This window comes from Halyomorpha halys, unplaced genomic scaffold (genome assembly GCF_000696795.3).
Source record: "Halyomorpha halys isolate HHAL.00 unplaced genomic scaffold, Hhal_1.1 Scaffold26.1, whole genome shotgun sequence".
NCBI lineage: Eukaryota > Metazoa > Arthropoda > Insecta > Hemiptera > Pentatomidae > Halyomorpha > Halyomorpha halys.
This window is the reverse complement of record NW_027115055.1, coordinates 495,486-505,316: the sequence shown is the minus strand read 5'-3', so window position 1 is coordinate 505,316 and position 9,831 is coordinate 495,486. Positions and strand designations below refer to the sequence as shown.

Genomic DNA, 9,831 nt, shown 5'->3' with positions numbered 1-9,831 from the left:
ATTTTCAAGTGTATATGAAACATACAACATATTTACTTATTGTATTTATTATTTGTACAGTTGTAAATCACATTAAATAAATAAATAAAAAAAAAATATATATATATTTTAAATGTTAAAAATAAATAATGTTCTTACTCCATATTCCTGAATTATTGATCTTTTCTTTATGACTTGTATTATCTCCCATCGACTAAATTCCTTTTGGGCATATACTTATGTTGTACCTGGGAGATTCTTAACTGGATTACTGTCACTAAATTTGTAACAATAAGGAAGATCTTTAAATATATGACTATTAACACTGAATTATGAACTATTCTGGACAGTGTGCTGTCAAAGAATGGTTGTCTGTGAGCTATTGTTTATGAAGTCTAACAGAAGTCACTTTCAAATCTGAAACTACACTCTTATCAGTTATGACATTCTACTTTCTTTTTAATCATCCTCTGCTTAAGTATTTAAGCTTCCATCACTAGAAAGTATTTCCTTTTTTTTTTTTTTTAATTTGTAGTTCCCTTCAATTAATAAACTTATTCAGTTTTAAGATGAATAAAATTTCTTTTTCTAATTTTACCTTTCATCACACAACAGTTAGTTTGTCACTTCACTATGGATTTCACTGTTTTTTATTTTAAATATCACAAAGTTTTTTTTTTATTCTAATTAGTAAACTAATAATGTTTATTTATTTCTAAGATACAATATGATTCTTCTTTAAGTTTTTTATTCATAAGATCTAATTAATATGATTCTTATTTTATTCTTTTATTCCTTATTTCTTTATGTTGGTTGATTTTTCGAACTGTTCGTTCTTCTTTGAGACTTATATTTATTTTAATTTTATTATTATTTATGTTGTTGCAAATGTACTTTCTAGAATTAGAAATTATAAAATTTCTTTAAAAAGCTTCTCATTTGTTAAACATGTCTACTGCCAATGAGATGCCTCTTGTATTTCTCATCCCACTTATTAAAATTTCTATAATTTAGGTATAAAATTTATTTATTTTTGTAATCCTGTATATTGCTAATTTATAAAAGGTCTAAACTATGAATTATATATGAAAAACATGAATTTTATTAAATTCCCGGCAATCATTAAAATTCACAATTATACCAACACGAAAACTTGGGAAATACTATTTTGTTTATATGGGTGCTGGGTCATGTGGGGATCGCTGGAAATGAACTGGCGGACATTGCAGCTAAACAAGCACTTGCGCTTCCAGGTCAGGGCGCGGCCATTTTGACACTCCGAGAAATTAGTCTTCTGATTAAAAATGAAATATCATCTAGTTGGCAAGCCATGTGGGATGAAAGCCTGCCAAGCAAATTAAAAACTTTTAAAAAAACCATTAAACCATGGCCCACATCAAACCATTCCAATCGCAGGGAGGAGGTAGCTATTGCCAGATTGAGAATAGGTCATACAAGTTTAACTCATACATATCTGATCAGTAAGCAGCCACCACCAAAATGTAAATACTGCAACAGAGTACTTACGATTAGTCACATATTTGAAAAATGTCATTTTTATTCCGCAGACTTGAGTAGATTGGGAGTAGGACCGAGTGTATCAGATGCTTTGAAAGATGACCAGAAGAACATGGAAATGGTTTTAGTTTTCTTAAAAAGGAATGGCCTTTTGAATAAGATTTAAACCAGAAAATATGTTATACGTAATAAAAAATACCAAAAGAAGTAATTATTTAAATTTTTTTCGTAATTATTTAATGAGAAAAATAAAGTGAAATAGAATTATAAATATAAATGAAATAGAATTATAAAGCGCGAAACATGGGCGTTGATGACCTCAGGGTTTTACACCCTAAAGCCCCAGATAATAACAACAACAACATGAATTTTATTCCTAAATTATTGTACTTGAATTTTATTCCTAAATTATTGTACTTGAATTTTATTCCTACATTATTGTAGGAATATGAATTTTATTCCTAAATTATTGTATTTTACTCCTAAATTATTGAATTTTATTTCCTAAATTATTGTAATCAATAACAAATGAAATGATTGTCAAAGCAATTTTATTTTAATACCACATTAACAAATACATTTATGCTAATTTACAACAATGACTCAAAAAATGAAAATAAATATAAACATCTTAAAAATGGATAAAAGATTCCTTGTCCAACATGAAGAAATAAGGAGTGAATAAGTATATTAAGGGTCCTATTGCGCATTACTTATAAAAAATATTTGAAAAGTATGATCTATAATTTATAAAAAACGTTACACAATTAGGGATAAATATGGTAATTTGTGAAATAAGTAATGTGTGCTTTTAGATCTGAGAATGGACATTGATAACCCAAACATTATAATTATCTTTATTTACAAAAAAATATCTGTTTAAGAATCCCTTAAACAAAGAGTGAGGAAGGATAAAGGAATAAATGTAATATTTTTGTTAAGTAAACAGTCTTGGAACTGTTGGTGTCCTTTCTATTTAATGTACTAATTATTATGTTGTTGTTTTTTTTTAATTTCTACTTACACTTTCAAATTTGAATCTATTTTTAACTACAACAAAAAATCATTGTTCTCTAGATGGTTTCATCCTAATGTAACAGGACTTGAAGCTGAATGCCTTCTTCTAGAACGAGGCTATGATGGCTCTTTTCTCGCAAGACCTAGTAGATCAAATCCTGGAGATTTCACTTTGTCAGTCAGGTAATTTTGCTTTAGAAAAATTAAAGAGATCATTTATTTTTCATTAAAAAAAAATAATGATCCAGTATAGCTACTGTTGGCTTACTAATTATTTTATAAATGGACTTCACTAGGTATATGTGTCTTTATAAAATATATCACATGCCAGTGAGAAAACTGGCTCTTGTAAAAAACCTCATAATGGAGGAAAGACATGAAGACAAAATAAGTAATTATTTTTATTGATACTTGTTCACAGCTAGTTGGGAAAGCCATTCCAACTATAACTTCTGTTATTACTGCAGTCAAAACAGCTGTTTCTTCTTTAAGGTATTACTGAAACTCCCTAGGAAAATTCATAACTTAGAATCTCATTTTCAGAAAAGTGTAACTTTTCTCGCCAGTCTGTGACATAATAAAATCATATTCTTCTACATTAGAATAACAATCTTAAAATATTATATGGGTTATATAACCCTTTTACATATGTAAAAGATAATATAGGTTTCCTGTTGATAGACCCGATTTAAAAGTATCTTCTTTTGAATTCTTGATGTACAAAGCATCGCTCTCGTAGCTCAGTTTTATCTACAGATGTCTACTTTGACATGTACCCTTCAATACTGATTGATGATTCAATTTCAATACTGATTTGCCATCAATTTGGTGAATTGCACTTTTCTTGGATTAGTAGAGGAGAGAAAGTTTCTTTAATCCTTAAGTTATAAACTGATGTTAAGTGATTTATTTAGGATAAATTATTGGAACTCAAAAACATGTTTTATTTCATAATGAAAACAACTCCAAAAAGATAAGAAAGGTTAACACTACTTTTTACTCTAAGTTAATAAGTTTTTACATTATTTTGGTCTATTCTACCTTAATTTTGATTATTATTTTCCCAGCTTCGATTTTAATGTTTATTGGTTTGTAATAACCTGTTATTAAACATTCTTGCTTAAATTTATTTTGATAATGATTTATTTTTATTCCTAAAATAAGAAACAATTACAAACATATATAACTTTAATGAAATATGGTTTATTAAAATAATGGAAGGCATGAATGGGTGCATGAGTTGTGTTACAAACATTTGAATCTCAGTAAAAATTAATTTAATGTTAAATTTATCCCTATTTTAAGCTGAAAAATTTAATTTTAACTTCTGAAGACTACCACAATTTCTACATCTTCTTCTACTCGTGTCTTCAATTATATTATGAATCTGGTTGGTGTGCTTGCCCTTTAAATCATCAAGCTACTAATATAATAATTTCAATATAATTTATTCAATATTTCACAGTTTCTTGTCAGGGATGTTTTCATTTCTTCTTTTTTTAGAAGAAACAATGAGGTTACACACATCAAAATTCAAAATACTGGGGACTTCTATGATCTGTATGCTGGGGAAAAATTTGCAACCCTGTCAGAGCTCGTTCAGTATTATATGGAAAATCAGGGACAATTAAAAGAACGAAACGGTGAAGTAATAGAATTAAAATTTCCTTTGAATTGTGCTGATCCTACAACTGAGAGGTAAGTTTTAATCTTTGTTATTTGTTGTATTCTTGTACTAATTTTTAACTTAATTTAATAAATTTTGTTAAGTGCCATACAAATTACATTTTTCTTTAATTCTGATTTGAAATAAAGTAAATTAATGAATAAAATATTTTAGTTTTTTAAATATTTATTTTTCACATTTTAATAACTAGAAATAAATATGATTTTCTTCGATAATTTTTTTTTACTCTAATAGCTGTTATTGTAGTACTTCACTTAAGATAACATTAAACAAGACTAGCTTGGTGACTGGATACTATTGGGTTTATCTAGTTATATGGAGCCTGTATTAAAGTGACTAAATAGCACTTGTGGGTCGCCTAGCGACCATTTGTAGTTTGTTCTACAATTTATGTAAAATATGCTTTTCTCAGTCTTTTCTAGAAAAAAATACTTTTCAAAAATGATTGCTTGAGATTTGACCACATAAAAATAAAGTGAGATGTTGGATTCATGATATTAAACGAGTTAGATTGATTTACAGTGAGTTTAATTCATTTTATAAAATAAAGAATGAGCTATAATATATAGTTAGTATAGTAGTACCATAATAGTATAATTATATAGAGAAGTTTTTAAATGTGTGAGTTTTGGCAAAATAGATATTCTACATTCTAAAATTGAGGAACAGCTACAAATATAGGACGTGCTCCTTGGTTTTATGAAGTATTCTTAAGATCCCTCAGGTTTTTGCCCTTGGAGACAGCTGTGATGAGAGGTTTAATAACTAATCACATTGTCACTGAAAAGAACAGATGGGTTCGTTTGGTAGGTGGCTGACCTGGTTTTAATTATGGAACTATGTATGGTCACTATTATGGTAGTATGTATGTTCTCTTAGATTTGTTTATTTGAGTGACTCACTAAGTCACTTCCTAACTCACCAGTCACCCAGCTAGTTACTTCCAGTGTGCCTTGGTATAAATATTTTTTTAATTACGATTAACTTATTTTAAAATTATTATGTTCATGATTGTGTCCATTTCTTGTACTATACTATTTTAGTTAAACATCGGTCACTTATGTTATTTTTATCATAATAATTATATGCACTGTCAATAATAATTGTATCACCTTTAAATACATATGTCAAATGTGAGTAAAGTTTCAACGCTCTCTATTCCAGTTTAATGTTTGTTTTATACATTATAAAATTATTTCATTTTTCTTTGCGATTTCTAACTTATTTTAATTTAATCAAATATATTTCATTAAAATTTACAAAACTATTATCCTTCATGTTGTTCTTTTGGAATGCGAACTGTAGCCTCTTGTATCAATTAAGGAACAAGATTTTTGAAAACCCTGAAGTATATTTTAAACTTAAAATAAGTTATTAAAGTATTGTTTAAAATATTTGGACTGAAAAATGAGCTAACCTGAGAATTTAGAAGGCTACACTATGCCAAATTGTGGGAACTGTAACCTGTATATATAATTCAGGTTATAGCATTGTGGCGAATTGGTATTATTTTTTTTATTATGGTTTTTGGGCTTGTTTACAAATGGATCCCGAAAATGTTTATAAAAACTAAACCGACTAATAAACATCTCAGTGATAGGCCAAAGTGTAGATGGGAGGATTTGGGTTTGGATAGACATAACTGGACAGATGTATGTAGACAGTGATTAGTTGTATTGGCATCAAACCTTCAGGTTCACTTAGCCGTTATTATTTTTATTATATGTTATTAAAAAAAAATCTTTAAAACAGAAATATAATTTGAATGTTTATTATTAATTGAATTGTTTATAAATTAATTTTCTCAGTGTTTTATGGGCTTTATACCTTCAATGATAAGTTTTGAAATTATTACTGGATTATGTAAATTAAAGTACAATTTTCATTGCTTCTTAACATTTTGTAAATAGAGATTAATTATTGAAAATTATAATTTTCCAGTAAGTTTAAAGGTTCGATAGATTTTTAAAAAAATTTATGTTTTATTTGTTATTAATTGTTCCCTCTGCCCTTTTGGGCCAGTACAATATAATTGAGTGAATTCAATACGAATCATAATTTATCGTAATAATTAAAATAATTTGATTTTTGAGTATTTCTTCAGTATTTCCTTAAAGTTTTCCCTACCTAGAGAGAAGAGGGAGAAAGGGTATTTCAATTGTTTCAATACAGTGGTGTAAATTTGTGCTACCGACATGCTTGTGATATTTCTTTGACTGTTCTATTTTTTCCACTTGTTCCCCTGGTTGTGCCTTTTCTTTGACAAAACTGGAGAAACAGATGAATACATGTTCCCCTGTTTCATCCAGAAAGATACTAGTATAGGACCAATTATAATAATACAGTTTGAAGAGGACAAAGTAGGTCTGGTAAACTTCCCTATGTTTCTGGGGCTTACATGCTCTTATGTCAGAAATCAGGTGTAATGTTTATCTTACAGATGAGGTGAATTAGCATTTCTGCCATTTAAGAATTAGTTTTTCTCTTATTTTGCTTCTGTCATTCGGTTAGCATTCCATTCTTGTCATCTTCTTTGGAACATTCGGTTGGATTCATCCAATATGAACATATGTTCCTCTGTTTCATCCAGAAAGGCACTAGTAGGGGACCATAATTCATAATCCAGTTTGAAGTGGTCTGAGTAGGCCCTGAGAGCTACTATGCTCAGGAAGTAGTTGGTTGAGGTCCCCATGTTTATGGGGCATTCATGCTCCTATGTCAGAAATTAGGTGTGCAGTCTATCTTACAGAAGATAAGGTGAATCCATATTTTCACCATCTTTCAAGAAAATAGTTTCTCTCTTGTTTTGCTACAGTCATTTGGTTAGCATTCCGTTCTTGTCATCTGCATTAAATCATTCGTTTGCATTCCTCTATGAGGGAGTCAATTGGAAGCATATGGGTGATGACCCAAAGTATGCCATAAGACTCAATCTGGAATGCTAAAGTGATGTGTTTGTGCTCTTCTGTAGCCTTACAGACATAGTTCATATCCATGTTGTATACAAAAGTGTTGAACTTTCTAGATGCCTTCTCTGACTTTTCCCAGAGTCCACTAATCTTTGATATAATACAATCTAATGGATTAGTGGCTCATGCTCCTAACTATTTGCAGATGTTTATTAAACCGAAGTTTGGCATCAGTCTACTTTTCAAAATGTCTAAATGGATGGCTCGAGTTAGTGTCAATTTTCCCAATAGGTAGACAGATGGTCTGTCTCGCTTTCCTGCTGCTGGTCAGTACTGTTTTGGTTTTATGATCATTTAGCTGGAGGTCTACCACTACAAACCACTGGTGAATGATAATTATGGCCTTGTTTGTGTGTGTGTCTATGTCTACATGAACAACCTAGCTAAAAACATAATTTCAAATCTTTTTATACATTATATAGATTATTTATTTTCTTTAATGTTTTGGCTGACTTAAAGGATATACATTCAAAATATTATTATTATGGCAAAACTACAACCCCTTTGCAGATCCTGGCTTCCTTCAACCACTTTCTCCAATCATAACGGTCTTATGCTGAAGCCATCCAGATCTTGATTCCTAAGATATATAAATTTTATTGGGCTCATGATATATATTTTATAATGATAATTTATATAATTCTGCATTTATTTTAATTAATTAAAAATAGTTATTTTTGACATTATTAGAATATGTTTTTAGAGTTGTTTTTTTTCCAATTTGAGATAAAATATCAGAATAATTGTCTATGATGTATATATTTTTTCAACTACACTTGATAACTTTTACCATTTACGTGATGATATGTTTAAGTAGTTTATGAGTATTAGAAATTGAATTTTACTAGAACTTACTGCTGTTTTAGAAATTATGTGCACTGAATTCCTATTAAGCATAATAAATTCATAACATTTTGGAATTGATATTTTTGTAAAAATTTCTGTAACTGTTACCATTATTATTAGTTCAACTATTTAAATGATAATCTAATGGAAGTTGTGGAGGGGGCACCCAGCTTGAAGGACTTCCAAACAATAACAGTATTTGACCTTCAGTGTTCAGGATTAGTGCTTTTGATTTTTTTTTTGTTTTATAGATTAAAAGGAAAGAAAAGAAAAATGAATTAAACGTAAATTTGTTTAGAAATTGATATTTCCAGCAATGTTACTGCATTTAAATTAAAGGTATTCTTTTATATATTTAAGTGGAATTAATCAGCTTTGTCTTATCAAATTGATTAGCCTTTATCAAGGCAATTCGTTAGTTTGTAATTTTGATTAACATGCTAATGAATTCATTTTTGTTTTTGTTAAGTTTCTAACAAGATGGACGGCTATATACTATAATAATGTTTCCTATGATTCAATGAATTTCCTTAAATAATGTTTTAACGTTTCAGTTTAAATAAATTAGTTTTTGTCTATAGTTGCCTATTATAGCTTGACATATTTAATAGTTGTGCTTATGTATCTCAATTTCTATTTTGATTTGACATAATTAATAATTTTTAACATTCATCTATTCTGTTTTGTTGCCCTTTTTACCTTGACTGTTTTAATTGTTTTGATATGTGAGCCTTAGTATATTACAAATATAGGATTCTAAGTGACTGTTAAATAACATCCAGAATTATTGGTAACTAATATTCTGTATGTGTTTTTAAATATTGAACTTTTAAATAGCGAGAATGATTTTGCCAGCATTTGCTTTGATGCTGTAAATTAATGTTCAATGAATAATTATTTTAAGGATTGAATTATGTTTATAAATTGCAATATAATAATCGAGATTATTTATAAAAATGTCCTTTAATTTTTTTTTAATCTAATAATTAGCAGCCCCTTCACTGCTATTGTTTACCTGTTTATTTGTGGAATCTTACCTAGAGATTTCTCATTTTTTATAAAATATTGTCACTGATGTATAGTCCTGTCAAATAAGTTGTTTTACGTTTAACTTGCTTTATATTCTACTTTCTTTTTATCTTATTTACTACCCATCTTTTGTAAAAAATTTAAATAATAAAGAATATATGTTATAAAAATAAATAAAAGCTTCAAAAATATTTGTATATATATTTATAATATTATTGTTTCTATCATTGGATGAAATTCATAAAACCAGTTAATGTTACTTATGTAATCTATTTAAATATAGAATTATTAAATTATTGTTTCATCAATAATATTTAAAATACAGAGGTATGCCAGCTTTTCAATTAAATTTAAGAAAAAAATTTTGTTTTATAATTTATCATTTACTTATACAGAAGTTTCCAGATGTGGGTGATGACCTATCTAGGATCTCCTATTTTTCTCTGAGTTCCAACAGGCTGCCTATACCTATTTAGGACTTGTGTCCTAGAATTTCAACCCATGCATTTATGATCCTGTTTTTTGATTGATATAGTTTTATTTTAAAATTTGCCTTACTGATATGATAATTATAATTAGTACCTCTCGTTCCTTTAAAAACAGTTGAGCCATGAGCTGTTAATTGATGTTTTAAATTATCATAACCCCCAAAAACTCGTCATACCTCTAATTTTTGTTTATTACAGTGAACTCTTGCTACTCTGAACTGTTTTGTAATCTGAATCTCTTGTAAATGAAAAAAATAAAGAAAGAAAAACAATTTTGAAGATTCCATTTGATAACAAA

General features: G+C 28.3%; 1 protein-coding gene across 2 annotated transcripts in view; it reads left to right on the top strand.

The window, feature by feature from the left end:
• Positions 1 to 9,831, top strand: part of LOC106683221 (tyrosine-protein phosphatase non-receptor type 11) — a 132,304-nt gene that overhangs the window by 4,971 nt on the left and 117,502 nt on the right. The window contains exons 3-4 of one of the 2 annotated variants that reach the window (XM_067052147.1): positions 2,575 to 2,697; positions 4,021 to 4,212. In XM_067052147.1, coding sequence (XP_066908248.1) covers positions 2,575 to 2,697; positions 4,021 to 4,212 — 315 coding nt within the window. Of the gene's footprint in view, positions 1 to 2,574; positions 2,698 to 4,017; positions 4,213 to 9,831 lie in introns of both variants that reach the window. The other variant, XM_067052146.1, reaches the window with a different exon arrangement.